The 26,192-nt window shown below is 31.2% G+C and overlaps 1 protein-coding gene across 5 annotated transcripts in view; it reads right to left on the bottom strand.

The window, feature by feature from the left end:
• LOC106677870 (dual specificity protein phosphatase 22) overlaps nucleotides 1-26,192 on the bottom strand; it is a 208,555-nt gene that overhangs the window by 65,419 nt on the left and 116,944 nt on the right. For all 5 annotated transcript variants that reach the window (XM_067050440.1, XM_067050442.1, XM_067050443.1 and 2 more), the window contains 2 exons: nucleotides 22,784-22,900; nucleotides 7,982-8,106 (listed from right to left, as the gene is read on the bottom strand). In XM_067050440.1, the coding sequence (XP_066906541.1) occupies nucleotides 7,982-8,106; nucleotides 22,784-22,900 (242 nt within the window). The remainder of the gene's footprint in view (nucleotides 1-7,981; nucleotides 8,107-22,783; nucleotides 22,901-26,192) is intronic.

The raw sequence follows: 26,192 nt of genomic DNA, 5'->3' as shown, positions 1-26,192 counted from the left end.
ATTTCCTTATTCTTACTATCCCCTCTTCTGCACAGTACATATATATTTTCTAGACTAGATAGCTAAGTAAGATATAAGTTAGAAGATAGAGACTGAGTAACATGTAGTTCTTGTAAATATATTAGAATAAAGTCATTTTAGTCTTCACTGATTTTTTATGTTATTTAATTCCCATTTGGTTACAGAGTCAATTTAATCTTATTCCAGTCAGTTATATGATCGGTAAAGTAAATCTGATTTAGCTCAGTAGTCTTTTGACACGAATAGGTGTGCATAATTATCCAAAATACTGAAACCTACTATAAGACTTGAAAATTTAATGTTAAAGAAAGAATACGATTGCCGATTACGTAAGAGGCTCCCAAAGAGACAAATAATGAACGTTATGGGTTCAATTCCCACATTGGTTACAGTATGTATTTATTTCACAAAGACATCGAGGACTACTAATACGTAAAAATAAATAAAAAGTGAAACAAAAAAAATATATATATTTAAATTTTAATTAATTTTGAAGAAATGTACATTTGGAAAATTTTCATTCCTTAGAAAGTATATTAATTAAATATGGATGTTCGTAAGAATATTAAAAAAAAAAGTACAAAGATTTTTGTGCTTTTTTTTTTTTTAATCTTGTTATGTATAAAATAGAACAAAACACTTAACAATATGATTTTCAGATTACTTAAAAAACCATCGTTTTCTAGGATTTTTTGATAGGAAAATTTTTTTGATGCAACTTTTATTTCTTAAGAAAACAGAACACAGCAGGAGTATACGTTAAGGGAAGGCATTTATGAACAAGCTAAATCGAAAACTATAAAGAAGCTCTGTCTGGAATAAAGGCAAAGTGAAACGTGAGATTGGCTAAGGGTTGAAACGGTAGACCTCCCAGGGACTTGCAGACAAATCCTCTCTCATAAAATCTCAGCCTTGGGGTTGAGGACTTAAAGCCTCTGGTCTTATCATTAAGCCCTTCACCATTTTGTAAAGAAAATCTCAGACTTTATTTTAAATTATTTTGCATCTTTTTTTCATCATTATATAGTTATTATCAGCTTATCTTGTAATCATAAATCGTTGATAAAACTGTAAAGAAAAAGTATTTCCGGAAATTGTAATGAACCGTTCTATACAAAATGTATTTTTCATAGAGAATCCGTGATAGTATTTTAATATTACAATTACATGTATTTTTTAATAGTATGGTTAATGTTTTGGAACAATACAGACAATGATCAATCAGTCTAGCTGGTTTTAAAATCCCATGCATCACTGAACCATTGTACTAATTTATTTGTGACATTTCTGTCGATTACAAATTTATGAAAAAATTATTAGGCTGAGAAAGTTGAGTTTTTAGAAATTGAACTTTTCTATTAACTGGAGCCAGAATCAAAATATCCAAATTTAAAAAGCTGCTTTTTGTTCATTTTCGATATTAGTGTTGATATTCGTAATTTACAATGAAGCTCGCCAATGAACATTTTAAAAACTTCATCAAAGATTGTCATTAGATGTTATTATAATTTTTAATAATAAATACAATTTAATTGTGTATTTGAATTTTGTTACTACAATTTTGAATTTTTTTTCATGATTACATTCTGTTTAAATAAAAAAAAGTTGACTATATTACATATGTGTGGTTTCTTTATAAACTAAAAAAAATGAATTGTGACTCTCTTTGGCTTCACAACTGCTCACTACTTTATTAAATTTATTCTCAAATTTTCTTCATATATATTAGTACCCGATAACCAAACCCCCCCCCCCCCCCCGATAACCATTTTGATATATTATTTTATTTTATAACAGTTTTTTAAATGAGAAATCTGGTGCTGCACGCACATCACTCAACTTTCACTTACCACTTTGATTATTTTGAATTCAAATTAATCCTAATTAATTTTGAACAGATTTTATTTACATTATTTGCTGTGGCAGTACTTTCTAAAACTCTACCATACTTCCAACTAATTTTCCAAACGACGCTTTCACTTGGCTTCATCTGAATTACCAACTATTTCTAGAATCAATTACAACATCAAAAGACATCCAATTACAGCGGTTTCCAGAAAATATACATTTAATATTTCTCACTGCAAAAGTATGACTAATACATAACAGTATACTAAAATGTACATTCTGCTCTGGAAATGAAATAGCCTTTATTTTATTTTATTATATTTATACAATAAATTAAAATCATACAATATAATTATTTAAAGAAGAGAGAAAAAAAAATTTATATATATAATAGTTGACAAAACATTAACTTCTATAAATTTTCTATTCCATCTTTCTGTATCCTTGCCTGCATAGCCCTATTGGGAGCCGAGTTCTTTCCATTTCTCCTTCTAGATATCCCTGACCCTTATCGCTCTATCTTTTCTTTCGATGTTCTCTTCTTCTTTGAAGGTCGTATGCAGTCTCTGTGGCAATTTTTGACCATCTGTCATCTTCGCACTGAAGGAGATGCCCTGCCCATTTCCATTTGCTCAATCTTGTGATCTTCAGTGTGTGAGTGGGTCCTGTTTCTTTCTCGATCCAAGCATTTTTTATTCGATCTATTTTCCTCACATTCGCAATGCTTCCAAGTCAGTGACCACGCTTCGCATCCATAAGTCACTTGCTAGTGCAACTATCGAAGACCTGCCTTTTAATGCCCTATCAAAATATCTTAATGAAGATAAGACCTACCTGATATTAAATACCATCTAATTGCACATAGATATACTGAATTAAATCAAAATAGTTAGAGGCTTTTTGAGAAAAATAAAGAATTTTGTAAAATCAATTCAATATAGTGGCGCTGCCGATTAGTCCATATTATCGAAAAAGCACTTCACAATGCAAAAGAAAGAAACTGAATATATAATGATATCGATAATATTGATTAAATGATGTCAGCAAAGTGATCGGTTGACTCATATTGAAATCATAAATTCGCTGATACCTTATATCTGCAACTATGATTCAAGCACAATAGAATAGAATCGAATTGAATCTATTTCTTAAACATTTACAATCTTGTACAAATCATACTTGTATAAATAACTTCCACATGAGTTCAGTTTATCATAACTGTACATTGACTCATAACATAGTTGACATAATAAAAACAATAACTGTAAATAATAATTCTTCATTACATATTATAATTTAATTAATTTATCTGCATAATCAATCAAACCATAATAAAAATGAAAAACAATTAATTGAACTGGCCAATAATTTTCCCAAATCATAATACTTGATTTGTGTGTGGACCCTCGCAGCTTAAGGAATCCAATGAATTACATGCTAACATTATGAACCAGTACATCTTGTTAAGTTCTTTTATGTCCTCGATTCCACGTATGTCTTGTGTCTGTCTTTTATTACCTTTTGATAGTAGAGAAAGATGTGTAACAGGTTGTCAGAAATGAATTGGTTACAGAAAGAGCAGGTTTCCAGGTCTTTGAAGTAGAAAATTTTGTTTTTCCTCTAAAGTTTAATTAATTTAAGCACAATGTTCTCAGACATTTTCAGATACACCACTTTCTACATTATTTAACATTTCAATACAAATTTAAGTAGAACACTAACACTAAAAGACTAGAATAACATTCATACTAAAACGAAATCCTTCAGAAATATTTCGAGAACCACATTGTAGATAGACAGAAATTGGTCGTATGAGATAATGACATAAAAAAAAATGATAAGATAGGAACTATGTGAGTCAAATATAAAGAAAGAAAATAATAATAATAATATAGCAGGTAGATATACAATACTCATACCATATATTTATAAAGCCTTTGTTCAGAACACGAATATTCCTTTCTTTTTTTAGCTAGAGCCTTACTGTAGATCTCAATTTTCCCATGAAGTTTTATGGAGATCCAACCTATAGCAAGAACAAATGAAATAAAAAGAATAACTGATAGTATTGAAGCTGAAGGTGAGGACGGACCTGACCATCCCCTGGGGAAATATTCCAAGGAACATGTCGCGGGGAGGTGGAGGTGATTTACCGATATTGCCGTGAGGGGGGGAGGAGCCGTTGACAGGCTGGAGTGTCATCGATTGGCAGGAGTCTATCGATGTGCTCATCTTGTTTGGGGTGTGCCGTGGTCAGGGGTAGCTGTTTGTTTGTGTCCTCCGACTCTGAAGAGGATCTTTGCGTCCTTGGATCCATGATCCTCTTAGTTGGGTCAATCAAAAATAGAGAGAGAGAGAGAGAGAGAGAGGGGGGGGGGGAAGAGATAGAGAGAGAGAGAGAGAGAGAGAGAGAGACCAGAGAGAGATTACAACTATCAATAATTATTCTACATTATTATTATTTATTCTAAAATTCTACTTTAAAAATGTAGATATGGTACAGTCACTTTAAATTAGAGTAACCCATTATATAGCTAATCATTACAAAACAATAAAGATCAGACACGAATCCAGAGATAATTTTGATTTGAAGGAAGAACTTTCTGCGAGGTTAATATGCTTGACCAGAACCGTATTATACCACAGTTTTGATGTTTTTAAATATTTATATATATTGTAAATTTCAGGCATAAGCCAATTTTAATTTGTAGTGCAAAGGATGTGATTGTGTAGTATTATCCTAGGACAGGAGGAATCGATAGGTCATCGCTTATTAATTAAGAAACCAAAGACAGAGGGTACAGTTTGTTCATTACTTAATTCAAGTTGACATTTTTAAGTAAATTGTTATACCGCATTCTGTTAAAAACAACTATCATAGTCATCCACGAATATTGCCTAATATCAGGTACAATTTATAAATATATCTTTCACAGGTGGCTTTCCGACAAAAGCCTAAACTTTAAAATTCGCACAAATGATATTTTACATTTGAGGTACACTTATCGGATTATTGAATTAATATCATATATTATTATTTAATTAATAATCAATTTCTTGGTAAGCTATTGTATACAGACGAGTGGGAGGTAAACCTCTAATGGAGAGAGAAAGTAGTCTACCGACCAGCTTCTACTGGCTACTTCCATCCAATCAGATTGACGATAGTGGGCTCTCAGTGGCAGGTAGTGCTCAGCTCTCACAGGTGTACGATCGTCGATGGCCAATTACACATGTAGGCTCTCCAGTATAGCTAAAGTTTTAAACAGGGAGAAAGGAGGGACTATAAAAATAATCCAATTTATTTGCACTAAAACTTTATCTACATGAGAGATATACAGCAGTGAGAGTGTATGGTAATTATACAACCTGCTGATTAAATACAACAAACAATTGTCGACATAAATAAACAACTAATAGAAAATATAAAAGTTTAAAGTTATACTTAAGGTTAGTGTTATGAGGTTATAAGGTACGAAAACCCAATGTTTAGAAATCAACGCGTGGCAATTAGTTGATGTGTATGTGCAGATAATTGATAGTACTAAAAATTAAAATATTAGTTTTTAACGGTAGTAGCGTAGTAGCGCGGTAGGCGCGTTGCCACCTGTCTACCAACCCAGAGGTTGTGAGTTCGAGTCACTGGCTCTACCCGGGTTTTTCAAGCATAACAATATACAATACTCACTCACAGCCTCAGCTCACAAAATAGTAGGCGTGGGAGTGACGAATCTATCCCTACGAAAAGAACACGTCAAGAAACGAGTGATGTATTTCCTAGTACATCGCGCCAGTGCTTGGGCCTCCACGGTCTATCGCGCCAATAATATATAATAATAAAATAAAAATCTGTACCACTACAATCAATATCAATATCATTATCACTGTCACCGTGGAATTCGGGATTAAATGTAGTGTTACCTGAGTAACCCTACATTACACAGGGGGCAAACCGCTGATTCAGCTAGACAAAGGTCAAATTCCAATATTCTCAAAATAAGAAAGTACTTCAAATAAATCATGTTTACTTAAGATAAATCATTATAATATCCGTCGTCAATATAAGTGCAGGAAGTAAACATTGTAATTAAATCTCTGGAATTATTCTTTTATTTTATATTTTTGCATTTCCACAAGTAGTCGATATATTTTGAATTTTCATTTCATACTAGATTTAATTTTTGTTCCAAATCTCAAGGCACTAGGACCCACAATATCGCCCTAAACACGCGATCGTTTACTGGACTTCCACACTAATTGGTACACTAAGATTAAGGTTATTTAATCTTCAAAACTACTGGTAAACAAAGCGGTATGTTGAAACTGTGTCAAGTTTCAGAGATCTATAACTTGCAGGTTTCAGAGCAGAAACATACACTATGGTGATAGTTTGGACTATATAGTGTAGTATGCTGTATAGTATGCTGATATATATCAGCATTCTAGCCTAAACATTCTCAACTAATTTTATTTACATTCACATGAAAAATAATACTTTGGATAAATAAAGTTTAGTAGGTTTTTTGAAATGAATGGGTGAGAGTGAATTGGCCCAACGTCCAGAGAAATCTTCTCACTCCAAAAATAGTACAATAAACGAAAAAACTTTAAGCAATCATTAGATGGAATTACAAGTTTGATAGGAGTAATATATTACAAAAAAAGGTGTATATTGTACTTTATACATAGGTTTAAAACCACTACACGTTTGACCACTAGCTCACAAATAAATTGGACTGTTAAAAATACGAACATACAGAAATTATGAATTCTAATCTAAAATGTTCCTACAGTCATAAAATACAACCTGCTACGCCGCGAACATAACTTAAAATAAAAATCTACAAATACTTGATGTTATGCATAATATACTTATCTATGACGAAATCCACTTTCCTAAACATAGTGTTCTAAGAGACCTGAAATATTGCTGTTACATGGCAGAGGATGTCCACAGAATGCTAAAAAGGTGTAGATCGAAGCGGAACACCTTGTCATATTTTTTTTATCATAACATTAAATGGTTGTCCATACTTCAGAAGGCAGTTGTGATGAAATTAGATAAGAGAGAAATATATATAAATCACAGGGTGGAACAGATCATAAAGGCAGATATTTCGACCTGAACATCCGATTCAATTTTAGTAATATTTTATAATAATGATATACATTTTTCATCAGGCCCTGGCAGTGAAACACTAGTTATTAGATAAGTTATTAACTACTTAATTTGTAGCTAACATTATATAATTTTCTTTATTGCTTTTTTATTTCCAATGGAAAAAATCTTAATAATTCTTTTGCCATAATTCTCAAGAGCAACGTTTGTGAAAAAAAAGTTTTTTTTTTAAATCAAAGGATTTAGATTTAGATCGTTCACAATTGCATCAACATGTTGTATATTAATCACTAGATGCATTACGAAAATATAATTATATACAATTTTAGGAAATCACCTAATATTAATTACTTCATTTCTAACATCCTCTTTCTACAGGGATTTGTCTTAGATATGAAATATTACATTATCTTTAGTCTTGAAATAATTGGCTTTTCACAATTTATATAGTGATTGTAATCAATGTAAAGTATTTTAATATAATTGCGAATAATGTAAATCTATTAATGTAAAGGATTTAACTAGGTACTTCTAATAATAATTTGTTGATGGACTAAATAATGTTTTTTTTTTAGTAATATAAAATAGGAGTGGGGTAGCTCAGTGTTTAAGGCGCTGTGCTACTGCAACCTTAAGCCAATCCTGTGGGTTCTGGAGCCCTCCTAGATTCCACTCTATTTACTGGGGAATCTGGCAGTTAAGCGTGATCTGGAAAAATCACCTCCTTGTATAAACGTTGTTCAAAAAGCAGTACTACCTTGACGCTGAAATGACTGAACCCCTGACCCTTTATGGGTTGGAGCGGTTCACATAGTTATTGTTATTATTATTTATTATAAAATACTTGAATTGTATGTCCGAAGCTAAAACCACTGTTACAACTTAGGTTGTAATATAAATAAATTAAATATCACTTAATTAAGTAAAAATTATCATTAATATTCTTAATAAAAACATTATATAAATTTAATAGAGATATAAAAGCTCACTGACCAGTGAATGAGGACGTTTCCACCGCGGAGGCGGGCGGCATGGATGAAGTCATTGCAAATCGGGAAATACTGGACGAGGTTCTGGTCCGGGGTGTCGGAGGCCATCACGCAAAGGTACTGTTTGTCCTGGAACAGCAGCAACAATAATCAGGTCCCATCATTCTGCTATTTCTAAAGATGACAAGTGTAAATATTGTTGTATTTTTTTGTTATTATATTTAAGATCTGTTCCAATAACCACTTTTGACAGTCAAGAACTATACAAAATATAAATATGTTGGTGTTACTGTGGATAATGATTTTTCTTGGAAACCACACATAGTAGCTGTTTCAAATATATTAAGATTATGCTCATATACAATTTATTACCTCTAATTTGTACTAAACAGAGAAACTTTAATAATGGTGTACAAAGCACTATTTGAATCGATATTAAGATATGAGATCGAATGTTATGGTCCCAGTGCTGACAGTAATTTATCAAAACTTAATTTACTAAATTTATAAATTCGAACATTAAGAACAATAATTCACCGCAATAATAAAACAGAAAATCTTAAAATCGTTGGTACTTTACCACCTAAACTATTTTATTTTTATAGAATTATCTTAAAATTTATGGATAATAATTTATTTAGAAAATAAATAATATACCTAATAAATTTTAGAAACAAAATTAAATTTATCAAACCACCCTATAACAATAAATTTGGTAAACGACCATATCTGCCTCTATTTTTTCTCAACTCTACATAAGTTATTTATTATATTACAATTTGAAATAAGAATGTATGTTTGTGCTTAGTAATAGATATTATTGGATATTTATTATCATATTCTATGTCATCTTGTTTTATTCTCATTATTATATTAATTCTCTAATTGTAAATTTGCAGCTTTATTATTTACTTCTAAATACTTTCAGTTATCATTACTATTATTATTTTTAATTTATTTTTTGTTAATAATTATTATTTTATTTTTATTTTTTACTTTATTTTTAATTTAGTAGTTGTTAATTAACTTATTAACTGCATCACTTGAGATTAATTCATATTTTACTCATCAAGCTTAAAAACTCAAAAAGCCTCCACAACACCGTAATAGTCTAAATTGTAATATTTACATTTTACTTACATCTATCATTTTTATGTGTTATTTTGGCACCGACCAACAGATGTCATCTTGTCGGACCATACTGGAAATTAATAAAATAAAAAATAAAAATATTTTAGAAAGGAAAAACCCATACTTAGCACTCGCTCCGTACAGTTCTACGCGAGCCCTGTTAGTGAGATTTTATTATGTTTATCCCAGGCAGCCAGGCACTATTTATTGTATTGAAGGTAAAATTGCCATTGTAAATACAATCGCTTAGTATGACAAAACACATGTTTGCTCACACGCTTATCTATAATTTCAATATATCCTAATTCTTCTGAATAAATCAAACAATTATTTCCCCTAGCAATCTCTAGTTTTGATAGGTTATTAGTCCTAATTAAAGAAAAAAAAGTCTGCCAAGGACACGGATAAGAATATAGCAATTTACAGTAGTAGTAAAAATATGACTTTATTTTTTTTTCTGTAGATCTTCTTGTACCTGAGATACAGTTACGAAAACAAAACTTTTTTTTCCAAAACCAAAAAATAAGCAGTTTTCCATTTGTTTTTCTAAATATAATAGAACCTGCTAATCCAAGGTCGATTAACATAACAAACTAAATTATTTTTAATTCAACTAGCCTCCATTTGACTACTAATAGAAATCTGTAAATGATTCCCGAGTCACAATGAACAGAATTTTGGAGTTACACAAATGCGACATTTTGGGATTTTTATTTTGGAAAATATCATGGAAACAATTACTCTTATGAAAATATTCATCATAGTCTACTTGTGTTGAATTTAATAAGTTTCACTTTGAGTGTTAATAATCATCTTTACGTCAAATAATCAATATTTGCCAAATTAAATTAACAACACATCAATAAAAAAAAAGTTTGGTTTCGAAAAAAACTGTTTCTTAGAAACTATTAGTGTTAAAGCCCAAACATGTATTTTCTTTTTTTTAATTTAGTTTCATTTTACTTCCAAGTGGTTTTTTATTTTTTGTTATTTATAAGTTAATTTCCTTTTTTTTATAACAACAATTCAGTTTTTATTTTTTGTAATTAAAATTTATTACGCAATTAAGAAGGTTTGTTGTGGTATGTGTATACTATAAATACACCGTTGCGGCTCGGCACCTACCAACACTTCAGCTGCAATGGGGTTACGGTCTGAATACGGACTATATTGTATAGGCAGTCCAGAGTCTAGAGTCGGGCGTCTAGAGTCTGCAGTTTGGAACGTCTCGTTCTCCTCACCCTCGACTCAAGATTCTCTCATTATACTGACTTGACCCTCAGCGGCTCATCGAAAGCGGCCATCTCAGATGAGAGATATTATACTTGGAAGTATAGTCGATATGCGCATATCGACCCACCTACTGTATGTGACCCACCTACCCATCTACTGTATGTGACTTTTTTTTCTCCCATTCTCTTTCATCGAGTTTCCTATTTTTCTGTTAGTTTTTTTCATTATTTTTTTTCCCTCACCAACGGAAGCACTATTTTTTTTTGTATAAAGAAAACTCTTTTATTTTTGTATTTATATCCAGAGATTGTTTACTTCACAATTATCTTTTTATTTTTTGTAACAACACACCAGTTCATTTTATTTTAATTAAATATGTGTATCACTGATTTTTTTAATTCTTTAATTTTCTTCATTATTTTGCTTTTTTATATTCATTTCAGGTCCTCCTCTTTTATTTACTAACACAAACCAGCGAACATTTTCCTCTTGGGAAGAGGTCGGTTTTTCATTCACGAAACGCCCCTCGCCCCAACAATTAGAGAGTGTGAAGTCTAGGAAAAAATATTTAATGACATCATTTAAGTCTATTATTTTTTAAGTAAATATAATGGTTAAATAATTTATTCTTGTTTGGTTAATTGTTGTTCTTAAATAACTTTTTATTAATTCGTCCATAATAAGTAAATCATTTCAAGTCCTTGATAGCACGTATTGCACCCCGTGCAATAGTTCCCACTTATGCTACCTTGACGACCAAAAATAATTTATGAGCGTCGCAGATCAGCGGGTTGAATTAATTTAAGACGGATTCACAGTTGTTAACTTCCCCTTCCTATGCATATGAGTACCGCCAAGTATAGAAAAAACTATGTTAGCTTATACAGTATTAATATCAATAGCACCTAAAACAAGCCGCATATATTTCTATTGGAAAATGCTCAAAGTTATTAATTTTAATGACTGGTTTTCACTATATAATAAGTTCGGAATATTAAATATCATGAATTAATTAATAAAAATACAATAACTATGTTTTTAAATAATGTTAACTTATCAGCAACAAATAAAAAAGAATCTTAATTATATTTTAAATAAATTATGCTTAGTAATAAAGTGATAACAGAGTCCTAACCTGTTGAAGGTAGGTTTTATTGTTGATATTATTAATGTGGTTAGTAGAAAAGGAAAACAAATTTTTGTAGAATAGTTTTGTATTGAAATTATGTGGTTTGTAAGTGAATAATCAATTTAAAAATATTGATTGGAACTGTTAAGATATTAATTTAATATTTATTTTTGTTTTTAAAGATATATAAGACATGGGCAATTAGCTTGCAAAAAAATACGATAATTTAATGAATTATGACATTAATGTTCAAGGTATGTTCAAAAACATTAATCAAAAACATTAGTATAGTGTGAGGAGGTAATATAATAATATGAAAATAATTTTTAAAGGTTGTCTCCTTTAAAATGACCTAGGGGGCAAAACATTGGAATTTTTAAAAATAAAAAGTTGAGAGTAAAAGTGGATCATTGAAGTTTGTGTTAATAATAATATAAACCACTCTCAAACAATCAATATATTAAATCAGTAATCATAAATTAATTTTAGTTAAAATGCACGACATAATTTGAATTTCTCTATTCCCCTGCATATTCTTTAATAAATACGAAAGATTAACAGACAAAATGGTGACTTCTCCAAAACAGTAAATCCTCTACTAGAAAGGAGGCTGTTTCCCAACTGTCCAACTTACAAGACAGCCTTGCATTGTGTCAACTACCCAACCGATTGCCAGAATGGGACTCTGGCTAAACAAGACTGCATTGAAATAGTTCGTCGAGAGACCGTAGTTCCAATAGCTCTAGGTATTGGAGACAACTTTGTACTGTGGGATGTAGGGAAATGATAAGGAACTGAATAAAATGAAAAGGGAAACATCTGTATGCCACCAGCAGTTACCATTGTTCTCGTTGAAGAATAGGATTCTCTCCAGAAGAAAAAAATTCCGATTCCATATTCAGGCAATGTCCAAGGGACTGGAATATTCATGACCACTTGATAAATAATAGATGAATTGGACGGCAAACACTATGAGAAAATAATATAATTCTTATTTGTGAAAGATAATAAATATATTGTCACGACACACGCAAAGTCTCAGTATATACTTTCCTTTTTTTTTTTATTTAAGCTATTTCTCTAGACCTACCGTAACTTATATATATACTTCTAAAAAGGTAAACACAAGTAAGAATCAGTGTATAATGAATAACTTGAATATTTTTTTTCAATATTAATTTTTATTTAATGTTTTTTACTCTATAAGTAGGGACACGACGTACGGGTTGGGGCGTAGGTTCCAGAACGCACGGTTCGGAACGTTGTAGGTTTGCTTCCTAATTTTTTCTATCGAAACAGTTATGTTCTAAGAAATTGGGCAGATTATAAGGTAGATATCACTGGAAGAACAATTAGGTTATAGATAAAATAAAGAGGTTACCAGAAGTTTGAGGTGTGAGATCACGATAAACTAGAAAAGACGATGGCCGATTAAAAAAAAAAATAGATATTTTCAACCACTCCATTGCAGCAAACAGCTTCATTTGAACTTTTGTTTAATCGTAAATTAAATAAGAATTAGTCTATTGCCAAAATCTTATTTATTGTAATCATTGTGTTGGAGCTTTTGGTAACTTTCATGATTTATACTTTGTTTTGCCCCAATAACGGAACGGGAAATGTAAGTTAAAACACTTCATATTTTATTTCAATTGAATAAGCAATGTCACTTAATACATGTTTTGTTTTAGGAAAAAGTATTCTATGTCATAAAGTCGCCTACAGATGATATCCATGCTTTTAAATACACAATTTTTCTATAAATTCATATTTTTTGTTAAATTTGGACCAAAAATAGTTAGAAACAAAAAGGAGATAAACACATATTAACTTGAGGACTAGTTAGAATTAAAAGATTAAACAAAAGGAGATGCTGAGGTGAGCTATCATGTTTAATTCTTGGGGATTTCTGGAAAGTTAGACCAATAATTAATCAGAGGTTCTTTGCAGCAGTCCTTACCGATTTATTTAAAACTAGAATCGAATAATTTATTAAAAAAATCACTAAAGAATTCATACGCGGTATATGTAAGAACACGTGTGGGGACTCAGTGAACTGGTTTTGTTTTTTTATTATTTTTTATGTGATGGCTATTAGTATGGTTAAAGATAAATTTCTCAAAAAAACAAATATCTGAAAAAGCAAATAAAAAAAATCAAAATCAAACTAAATTAATAATAAAGAAGAAGAATAAAAAAAAATAACAAAGTAGATTTTTCTCTTCCTTAATATTGATAATCTTCAAGACCTATTATGGAGCTGTTGGAAATAGGTGTTTTCATTACTACAGAGGCCGAACCAGTAAGTTGTCAATAAATGACATAGTGGATCCTCAGAGGCTATTTCTACATTTGAGAAATTGTGTTTGAGTTGGGTAGTGAAATATTAAGGACACCCTACATGGTTGAATATTGTAATAAGGGAAGACCTCTTGTAACTGATACATTTTTCAGGTACTGCTTCTCGAAAAGACCATAACTGTTTTCGTGTCTTATTTTTCGATAGAATAATTCATCATGTCTGCTGAAAGCACGGTCCCAAAACGACTCACAAGCGAAATATAAGAGTGATGAATTTTCAATCACATCATTGTCTTGAAATTGAAATTTTATGTACTTAAAACTACTACTCTTAAAAAAAAATTAATTAAAAAAATAAACTCGACTACCGACATACCTCTATCTTATACTTCTATTTATTCTAAGCAACCGAATATTATTGCATATCTCCTTAAACATAATAGTGGATTGTTAGTGACGTATATAAAAAAAACATGATAAAGTAATCTGAGCCTTCAACGCCTGAATGAAACTCGAGACTCTTCTGAAGACACATAAATACTCTTTCTATTTGATTACACCTGCAGAAGCAAGAGCTTCTTGTATCGAGACATTCCCAGGTACATGGACATAGGAATATACTTGCAAGGACCCGTAGCGTTTTCATTAAAACGGTACCCGACTACAATACCAAGTATCAATAGTTTGTTTCAACAACATCACTAAAAATTTATTATTATTTTTAAGGCGATATACAATGACAGCCCCTGCTTAGAAGAAATAGGAGTATAACAAGGGGTATTTCGGTAGTCCGGTTTATTTTTTAAATTAAATTATTTTTTATTTTAACGTTTTTTAGTTTTTTAGTTTTTCATGTATTGGAATTTTATATTTTAATCGATTGCCTTTGACTAGAAGATGAACGACTGTGAATAGGGTATCGATACGTTGGTTAATATATCGTGTGGAAAGGAGAGTATCCATACTTTGGTGATATCACAAGCATGTAATTGATAATACTAATTAGTTCAAAAGTGTAAATAGTGTGTGCTTAGGTTAGGTTTTTACATATTACCGGTAGGTTCATCTATTGTTTTGTTTGAAATTATGAATTATGTGCATCATTATTGCTTGCAATTCAATGGAATGTTAAAACAACTAATTAAAATCTCTTGTGTCGTAATAATTCAGATTCTATAGTAAGTTACATAATTACATAGTAACATCGATAACATTACCAACTATTTGCTCAATCATGTATTTAAACCGTCTATTTAAGTTTGAAATAATATCAATAATTAATTAATATTATTTTGGAGTGGGTACCTCATTGGAAAGGCTAACTCCAATGACCCGGGTTTATATCCGGCTGTGGCAGATAATTATTATCTGTTATTGTAGGCGTTGAGTCAGCCCTGTGGGTTCAGGAGCCCTTCGGGGTCCACCCAGCCTCAAAAAGTGGTTACCCTTAATTGGGTAAAAATCTGGCGGTCGAGCGTGATTTTGACCAAATCACCTCCTTGCACAACCGTTGGTCCAGTAACAGTACTTCCTAACAAATTAATGCACCTCTGACCCTTCATGGGTTGTATCGGTAAAGATTTAATTCTAATTTTTTTTAAATATTATTTAATTTATATCAAAAAAATATATATAACCATATAATTGTAACAACCCATATAACTCTTAGCTGATAAACAAAAAGCATGAAATGGAAAAAAAACTAACAGTAATTTGAAAAAGCTTATTGTATTAAAATCTGTTGCCTAACAACATAGCTTAATAGTCATGTTCATAATAAAACCACCCTTAGCTTTAAAATAAAGGACCTCTCTACATAAATTAGAAGTGAAGTGATAATTAGTTTCAATAGCCCAGAGAATTCAGGTAAAACCACTAGAACGCAATGAATAAACTGTCTCCGCTTAGTGTAATAATAAATAAAGTATTGATATGAAATTGAGAACAAATCGATAGGTATCGACTTTTCGAATATTTGATCATTAGAAAGGAAAAGCGACCAGCTGAGCCAACATTTGATCAATAATCCATATCTATTGTGGGAATCGACGGTAGGTAAATGATAAACATTACAGCAACAGTTGTTGACAATTCCGGAAGGTCGTTTTGAGGTATCATAAACTATAAAATTCAAAAGAAATGATAAATAATGCAAAATGTTTATAAGAATACATTACAGGCTAACTAGAGAAACAACAGAATATTAAGAAAATAATACTTCCACTAAATTGATCATGAGTATAGCTTAAATTTTAAATAGTTATTTCAACACATATTCGAAGCTTGGAGAAACCCAACAGTTACTTGACTGTCTCACCAAAAAATTAAAATACATAATTGTACTTAATCTTCATTTATTGAATACAATAATTCCTGTTGCAAGTGAAGACACGAGTGAATAAAGGTTTTTTTTTTTAATAATTTATTTATTGTTATTTACAATTGTAAATGTACACTGTATATATACAAATCAAGTAAATTTGTTGTAAGTGATATTATGACATAATACAAACATGCGGAGAATCTACCCATTGATAGAACTCCAAAAACATTTCTAAAGAAGAACTCGAGGCCATCTTCTTTTCAGACGCCTAGGGGGATTGTTAGGTAGTGAAGGAGAAGCCATGTTAAAACGAGTTGGTTTGGGTGGTTGGGAAGTTTATCATGGAAGGATTGATATCTGGTTCTGGCCAAATCGGCAACACACGGGACACTGAGGTCCTGATGAATGATTTGATTTGTGACAAAGTAAGGAACATTAAGGATTTTACGAAGGATTTTGGACTGTAAGGATTGGATTCGAGAGAAATTCGATGGTTTAGTGGAGCCCCATAGCTCAACTCCGTAGTCCAGATAGCCCTATTGGATTGGAAGTTTGGACCGTTTGTCTAGTAAATGTTGTAATTGTCGGAGTCGACGAGCAGTTTCTTGTATGAGGATTTTATGTCAGTCGTTTGTCCAGATTTAGTCCTAAGTAACGGATCTGTTCAACTGGAATAAGTGGGGTATTATTAAAAGATACTGTGGGGCAAGACGAAAGTTTACGACGAAGGGTAAAGAATGAAGGTTTAAAGAGACATATTAATAAAACCATATTTTTGCTTGAAAGGATATTGTAAATACTCCATTCTACCTAAGTGCTTATCTATTTTTTCTATACCTTGGGAGTTTTACAGTTTACAGTATGAATAAATAAAAATTTTCTCTGGCTTTATTATCATGGTATAAACACCGTTCTACTACAACTGTGTTATCAGCTGATCTTGTTTTATATATTGCAAGGGACCAGAAAACACAAAATATGTGTGTATATGAATTCAATAAAATAAAGTTTCTTACACATGTCGTCTTGATATCCTTCAAAAGTCTCCCAAGCTTAATGATGAGAAAATTAAATAATACATTTTGCAATAATGTGAAACAAAAAGATTTTTCATACGTAACTATGAAAACAACCGTCACCTTAGATCAGAATTAAAAAATATAAATCCCTCGTTTCCCTGACTTTATATATACTTTTGCCAAATTTCAAGAAAATCGAACAAAGGCAATTACCGGTCGAGCTCGCTTGACAAACAGAAGGAAAGCATAAGGCCGAAAAAGATATAAAAAAGAAAATTCTCTGCATATTCCTCTTTTATTTTCTGACTTACAAAAAAATTAGTGCCAAATTTGAAGACAATCAAACAGAGCGTTTGATTGGCATGACATGAAAACTGCTTAACGAAATCTTAGGAGGGATCATGATTGAATTTAATTAGGTATTTATTATTAAAAAAAAAGTCGTGATGAATAATTAATAAATAATATTAATTACAAGTATGGTACAGTACAATACAATTATTGTTTAATAGATAATTTTATAAATCTGACAATTATCCCTTTTACCCCTGACTATTATTTTCTTTATTCCACTCTAAAATACAAATGTCTTAGTAGAAGAAAATTGTCGATAACTGGATTATACTCCTTTTAAGCTAAACTATTTCAGCCATTTTCAGATTACTTTTCTCGCTCTCGATAGAATTACTTCATAATTGAAAATCACTTTCTAATAAAATTAATAAACGGGAATATTAAAACGATTGTCAACGTAGACATAAAATCTCCGTTCGTGTGTCATTTTTTTCTATCATTTTTTGCGATATTCGAATTAAATCCGCGTTTATTCGTAATCCTCGTAATCTCCTTTTAAATACAGGGACAGGCGAAATGTCACTCTGTCAAGTTAAAACAGGACAAACGTTCGATCAATAAATTGAATATATATTTCTCAATTGACTTTTCAATAAATTGAATATATATTTGATTATTTGATCATAATACAGGTACAAAGTGAACTTTTTTTTCTAGTAATTTCAACTCATCTTACTGGTTTTAATACTGTCATGTTAAAGTCCTCTAACACAGTGATAATGAAAATGAAAAATAGTTTTTAATTTTGGCACTAGATCCCTTTAGAACATTTAAAAGATAATTTTAATTTTACAACATATATTGGCCAAAAACAGTGTGGCCACACTTAATTATAACTTGTATTAAAATTGTATATAAATAATTTTAATACGGAGATAAAAAAAAAATTAAAAAACAAACTGACTAAATAATTTGCTTCAGAGTAGCTATGGTTCGACGGGAAATATGGGCAATGAGTGGTCCAGGATAATGTTTGATCAAAAGTGACTCCAAGATTTTTGACTGATGTATGGAATGAGATTGGAATATTGTTTAGGATAAGGTTAGGGGGTCCTGGAATAGATTTAAGGAGAGAGGTATATCCAGTTATGATAGCTTTAGTCTATTGCCTGTTGTCCAAGTGCTTATACTATTGATGTCTTCTGCCATGGTGTAAACTGTATGACAGTTGTACAAAGATATTTGCTATTTACTGTATGAAAGGAAGTTATAAATATTTGGTAAAATAGTCATTTCTTAAGTATTTTTGCGTTTAGTTGTCGTCTCTTTTTATCTTACACCTCTTTATCGATAAAAACTCCATAAATATTCAATTTTAAAGCCTCAAAAACCATTGATACTTTATTCGCCAAAAAATAAGCCATTTCCTAAAAATTAAATATAAAAGACCTAAGACAATAAATGTGCCTAAATAAGAAAATACTCAGGTAGTTTCCAAAAGTGCTCCTCAATCGCTGATTATATATTACTGCAATGCTTTGGAACAAAGCGGGTCTAGTATGATTGGCGCGCCGTGATGTATATTATAGGCAGATTAGGCAAAAATTAGCTATAGTTGAAAATAGCTAGAATTTCCATGGATACCACCCTTATTGTTTGTTTTTTTTTTTGCTTGTTTTTAATATGAAGGCGAACGTATTCCTTGCCGTCATTTTGACTCTTGTGAGTACCATGCGGCTTTCTGAACACCTAAGGTGAAGAATTCAACCGCTTCTTCTCAATCCTGTTCAGATTTTAGTACTGTAGGGACAGTCAACTCGGTGTTTAGATATTAACTAAATAGGTTCCAATACATGATACCGTGGGTCAGCGAAGGTCATTTTTTGGCAAGGAATGTCTTAGCACCTAGCATCAGGTTCACTGGTAAATGATTTGTGCCAAGGCCTGTTTCTATTGTAACAGTAATCGGCAGTGACCTCAAACCTCTTGCTACGATGTCTAGTACGTCGGGTTTTTTATGCCGTGAATTTGGAAAGTAAGTCGGTTTTTCTGGAGCAAAGACGATTAATGATAGATGACGAACCGTTTGCATGAGTTTCTTGCCCCTTCGTGTACATAATCGTTACGTTAACCCCGATGAGTGTGTTTTGCATTATAGTCATCTCCTGTTAGAAATGTTCTACCAAGTGATTTGAACAAATCAATAACATTTGTTCAGTAATATTATATTTAGATGGACGATAAATGGAAGCTAGTGATAGGTTCTTGTATGTCCAGTAATTTGGATCTGAGCCTTCGATTTTATGTGCATAGGATAATGTCTGAGGGTGGATTTTATTAATATGGCTGTTCCTCCATGGGCAGTATGATCAGGGTGGTCTGTCCTGTATAAGGTATAGTTAAGTATTGAAAGTTTGTTGCATGGTGTAAGATGCGTTTCCGTTAGTAGCGCAATATCAATACGTTTATGATGAGGATAAATTTCCAGTTCCGTTATATGTCATAGTAGTCCGTTGGTGTTCTAAAGGCGGATTGACAAGGAGCCAACAGTCAGAGAACTAATGTCCATAAGCAGCGGCTAATGTTTGTTATTTGTGATAGTTGATTAAGTAGGCTGAAAAGGGGCTGGAATAGTGAATTCAAATTATGGATTAAATTGGATCTGGACTAGGCGGTATCGAGGTTTGTTGCGGCGGCATGAGTATTTCTTTTTTTTCTCTTCTAAGCTCTTCCACCTTTATCCTGGTGAAGTAAATATGATTCATTCCAAATATTTTTTTATTTAATGTTTTTTTTCGTGATGGACAAAGTAGGTGACACTCAATTTATTGAACAAATACATCATTTGTAAAAATGTATTATGAGAAAAAATTAACTTTTTTTTTAAAACATTATTTTTGGGAATGTATGGCAGATATTGCCTGTTTTAATATGAGTTCAAAGTAAAAACTGATTATGTAAATCATAATAACTTATTATTTATTTTTTTTTATATCTTTATTGAAATTTATAACTGTATATTACATAATACATTTAGTAAATATGATCTTAGTTAAAATGGAGTGTTACAGGCGTGTAGAGCAACTACTCATTAGTAGCACTCTAATGACATTAGCTGGTCTCGTGGCCATCTTCTTTTCAGGCGCCTCGGGGGATTGTCAGGAATGGAAGAGGATGCAAGGTTAGAAACTAGGGGGTTTGAGTGGTTAGGAAATTTATAATGGAAGGAGTGATATCTGGTTCGGGCTAGATCGGTTACATAGGGAATTTGTGACAAAGTAAGGAGCATTGATGGTTTTAACGAAGCATTTTTTGGATTGTACGGAACTTATTATTAAGTTTCATTTTTTCACTCCAAAACAATATCTGTTGTGGGCCTAAATCTAATATAGGGATATGTTTATAGTTTATTTTATATGTTGCCCGCGGAGTTATGATGCATTTCTAAACTGGCCCGCAAGATCATGTGGGTTGACTACCTTTGTTGTAGGTACTACCGTATTATTAATAGTCCAGAGAAATTAGGCAAAGAAATAACCAGACTTCGACATTCTAAACAAGGTCTGATGGTTCTAAAAGTTCTTTTGTCCTCCTTTTAATGTGCCCTAAAAAATTCGCATTGCAGGTTTCAGCATTGGGTTTGTTAGAGAGAGGTCGAAAAGCGTTGGAAAATAATTTTTTCGTTGACTTACGAGATTCAGAGAAAACTGTTATTTATAAAAAATCAAAGTACTTTTCAAGAACAAAGGCCAAGTTCATTCTGTTTGTAATCGCAGCTGTTTCAGAGAAATCGATAGATTTAGATTTTTACGGAAATTAAGAATAAAACATTTCTTTATTAAATTCCTTTTAACTCCTTTTTTGTTCAAAAATTTCTGATTACATAATTAAATTTAAAGGTTAAATATGAGGATAAATTCTTATGAATCTAAAGGGGAGGATTTTTGCTTTCTGTTTTTATATTGTGGCATTTCCATTGTAGCCCAAATGCTCCCATACTTTGGCACACTATAACTATGTTATGACATCAATTCGCGCATTTATACTTTCAGTTATTCCTACAGATACCAATACCCATAAAAGATTACTTTAATGTTTATAATACAAGATTAATTTAATGTTCACCAAACGGGAAATGTTGGTGTGGGATATTTATCCATTGACAAATCAGTGAGTGATTTATCAATCATACATGTCTAATGAGGTTATTAAAAACTAGGGGTAATTCAAATTCAGAAATTTTTTTAACTTTGATCGAATGCTGAAGTGGGGAGAGAAGAAGGAAGAGTTCAAAGGTTTGGTGCATGTATTTCTTGGCGACGAAATAGACAATTAGTAGGCATTAGCTCATTAAGTTTAGGTCACATTCAGAATATTTGTTGTTGTCCTGAGTAATTATTCTAAAGAAACTTTTATTCAATTTGAAACATTTCTTTCAATCCGGATTGAAAAAACAAATCTTTGTATTCCAAACTATGGTTTCTTAAAATAACTAATTTGAATCAAATAACTCAAAATAGCCTTTCATCAAACATTAAAGTATAGACCACCTATTTCTTTTGATTAAATTTATATTTTGTCATTCACCATACGGTTTAAATCAACTTAATTTTCTGTTCGACCAGGGATTACGTATCCTTTATTCTTCACAAAACCAAATATACAAAAAAATACATATAATTTTTATAAATATAGTATCATGTTTTCGGGATCACCAGAGATAAGTACATAACCTAGTATTACGCTGAGCTGAAGTGGCTGTATCCAAGAAGTTAATCTAGTAATCTTTCTATTCCAAGTAATTAGGACTCAGCGCCTCTTCTATATCCTAGAAAACCTGCAGTTCAAATTCTCACTCCAATCCCGTACTATCAGATCCGACATCTACCCTCCTCACCGAATTGGTGTATTTGATAAATCATTTTTTACCCGAGCTGTATATCACTGGAACTCCATTACCTCTAACATACGTCATGTAGCAACACTTCCCTCGTTTAAAATCCTTATATATAATTAGATTTTACTTGACCAATCTAATCCAATATTATAATAATACAGATGTCAATACCTACTTATTTTATGTATTTAGTCGGTTCTTAATTTTTTCTTTTTAATCTTTTATAAGTTATAATTAAGTGTGGCCACACTTTTTTGGCCAATATATGTTGTAAAATTAATATTACCTATTAAATGGACCTAGTCATAAAATGATAAACAATTTTTTATTTAATTTCATGTTTGGAAAGGCATACATACTCATTCTCGATGCTAAGAAACTAGCTAAACAAGACTTTTTTTACCAAATAGTTTGGAGCATTATTATTCTTTTTTTTTAATAAAAGAATGAACCTTTCTAAAAAATATCTTGTTACTAACCGGGTGAAGCCTCCTGGCAGCGTCATGGATGGCAACGATGTGTGATATCTTGAACCTGTCGAGTTGCGTGCAATCTTTCGAATCTCTGAAGTTACCCACGTATAGGCCCGGCAGGACCTGGAACATAAACAGCAATTAAATGAATAGGTTATTGTTGATATGTACAAAAATATTAAGGTTTTTTTTTTATTCATATATAGTTCAGTAACAAATTTTTTTGGGTGTATATGAGCCTTGAAACATTTAGCTCGGCTTGAATACTTGTAAAAAAAAAAAAAATTAACTTGGCTGTTTTCATACTAGTTCGCCTCATCTATGATCATACATTCTATCTGCCTATCCAAGTTCGTGATACAGTATTGTCGTTGGTTAGTTGTTCTGTATGATGAAAAGCTTAGATCTGATCAATGATTGACATATTTATTAAACAAATTTAATCATAATGTAAAAAAAATGTCCACAGTGGGACATTAAATTTCCATGATGTGAGAGTGATAAATATGTTATAAGATTCATGAATCACATCAAAAATTATCTTGGCCTAAAATATACAGCTATTCATCTATACAATACATAGTGGTATGAATAACCATTTGGATGGAGTACCACTTGATAGGACGGTACTGTGGACACCCGATGGATAGCGGGACTAATGTACATTTAGAAGAGGATTCTAAGTTAGGATAACATTACCACTACAACTCATGAAGGTTCCCTTAGTCTTGTTAAGGACATACTGTTTGTTGACCAAGGACTAAGAGGAGGTGTAGTCAGGACCCTCAAATACAAGCTTTTCCCTCAACCCAACGAAAGGTCAAGAGTCTTATAACTAAATAAAATTAACACCAGCCGGGTCGGAAATTAGAAATCCAATGTCTTACCCATACCTTAAAAATTAGATAAGCAATTGCTATGTATCTATTTCGAATAGGTTTAGAAAGCAAAAACAGCTTGAAATAAACTTGGTAGCGGCTTTAAAAACCTGAAATAATATTCATTTTTGGGGAGTAATCCGAAAATATGTTCTTTCGTTAATGGAATTTTTTTACGAGTTAAAAGAGTTAAAATGTGATTTTATAACAGAAAATCTTTTATTTCGTGATAATTTAGAACAATCAAAACTAAAAAAAAAAATTGAAAATGGAATTAGTTGGTCTTGGAATACAACTTCTCATACTCAATAACAAGGAACCAAAACTAGAACGTAGAAATGTTACGTCATAATAAGGGTTACTTAGCATCTGGGCATCTCTATATTAATTAATTACAGTACAGGATTGATACATTAATTTAAAAATTCAGGATGCTTTCAAATATATATATTTTTTTAATGATAGTTTCTAAGAAAACAAAAACGCATCTGGCAATTGATAAAAAAAAAAACTTTTTACCTCTTGTAAAGTAGAGGAGTATCAGTTTTTCTGAATACTTTCCTTAGGGATTTGAGTTAATTTTTAAAAATAATCCTGTATATTTACTAGTCTTAAATTACTTTTATTGAACAGATTACTAATTAGTTATATTATCATGAATAAACAGAAATTTTAAATCTATTTCCGTTAGTATAATTTTCTGTTAATATAATAAATTATGTTTGTATTATTGACTTTTATAATGTCGCTTAAACGGTGATACCTTGTAAATCAGATTATCAACATTGCAATTCTAATAATTAAAAAAAATATAATGAAAAATCGCGTCATTCTTGAGATATCTCGACTCAACCATCCTTTTGAGAAATATCTATATATTTATTTTCCGGTGTCCCCGATCTTTTTAGAATAAAACATTCATTTTTATTTTTTCTGATTAGGAGGTTTCACAGCTTAGTCGAGGGCATTCAGTTAGATCCTTATTCCTTTTCTTTATTTATGAGATATTAAGTTAAAAACATATTACGTTCAGTAGTTTGCAAAAAAAGTGAATCTACTTTTCAGATGAGTTTATTGAGTAATTTACCTCATCTACGAAATGCATTTTTTATGAAAACCGATTAAATTTCCTAATTGTACTTCACGTAGTTAAACTAATTAGTTTCAATGAAAAACAGTTGTGGGCAATAGGTAATAGTGATGAATGATCTCTTACATACTAAAATAAAATAAATAAAAAATAAATAAATAAAAAACTCTCTTGAAAATATATACAAACAAAAGAATAAACAAGATTAACATAATCAAACTATAATTAAAAAAAAAAAAAGAGGAAATCTAAAAATGCCCAATTGTTGAATACGTCCTTTTTACTATACACCAACGATGTATATATACTAAATGATCATGTAGAGAAGAGGGGCTTTAAACGCTGCAAATTGATATAACCCTCGTGAGTGGGAGGTTGTTAACTGCCGTTCGATTTAACCTTTCAGGGAAGATTGGGCTTTCCATCCCAAAATGATTCGCTCTAACAGCAACTATCTATAACTGCTCCTTACGGTGCACCAGTTATTTATGCAGGAATGAATCCATAACGTGTTAATTTTAAACTGTGAATAATCATGGATCTGTAAAATAACCGTTCTTAAAAAAAGAAAAAAAAAACAACCTTTATCATACAAGACAGGATGAAAATTGTTTTCCTTCCATTGTATACAGATGAGGTTGAACATGCGGAGGTTATTCCAGAGGAAAGGGAATTCACTCGAGACAATCGCTGGAAACTGCTACAGGAAACAAGGAAATTGTTTTCTTCCGCTGTACCGATGATAAGATAAGTATCTACATTGAGGAAAGCGTTGATAAGATTTACAAACCTAAACCGTGAAAAATGACTACTTGATATTCGAGTGAGCGAAATTCACAATTGAAAAAGGAAGTATAAATTTTTAAATAGATATTTTTAAATGGTTACATGCAATTTTTTTTAATAAATCCAAATTCTAATTATTTCATGAACCGACTAACGTTGAATAACCTAGTTCTATTTCACCGGTTGTTATCGAGAAGAAATCTACATTATTTTAACGATAATCTTCAATGGCATTAATACCAAAATGACTTGTGACTTATTTATTTTAGTGAAAAATTCCGAAGAATTGGTATCTTTTACAAAATAAAAATAGTTTGTGAGGAAAAATATATCTAATTTTGATATAGACCAAAACAAGAGAAGATTGAATTAAATTGTAAATAAACTTAAAACACTATTTGATTTCACATTTATTATTTTTATTTTATATATGTATATATAGTTGAACGTAAAAATTGATATATAAGAAGATGGTCAGGGTTGCGGTCAAAGGAGAAACAAAAATAGTTTACAACTATTTATTTTCCGACGCTTCGCCCCACTTTGCAGGGCTTCATCAGGTCTAAAAGATACAAAATGATACAATGATAAGAATAAAAATACAAAGATAAGATACAATGATAAGAATAAAAATACAAAGATAAAATACAATGATAAGAAT

Source organism: Halyomorpha halys, unplaced genomic scaffold (genome assembly GCF_000696795.3).
Source record: "Halyomorpha halys isolate HHAL.00 unplaced genomic scaffold, Hhal_1.1 Scaffold110.1, whole genome shotgun sequence".
Taxonomy (NCBI): Eukaryota; Metazoa; Arthropoda; class Insecta; order Hemiptera; family Pentatomidae; genus Halyomorpha; species Halyomorpha halys.
The sequence above is the reverse complement of the archived record's forward strand: the minus strand, read 5'-3'. Positions and strand labels throughout refer to the sequence as shown.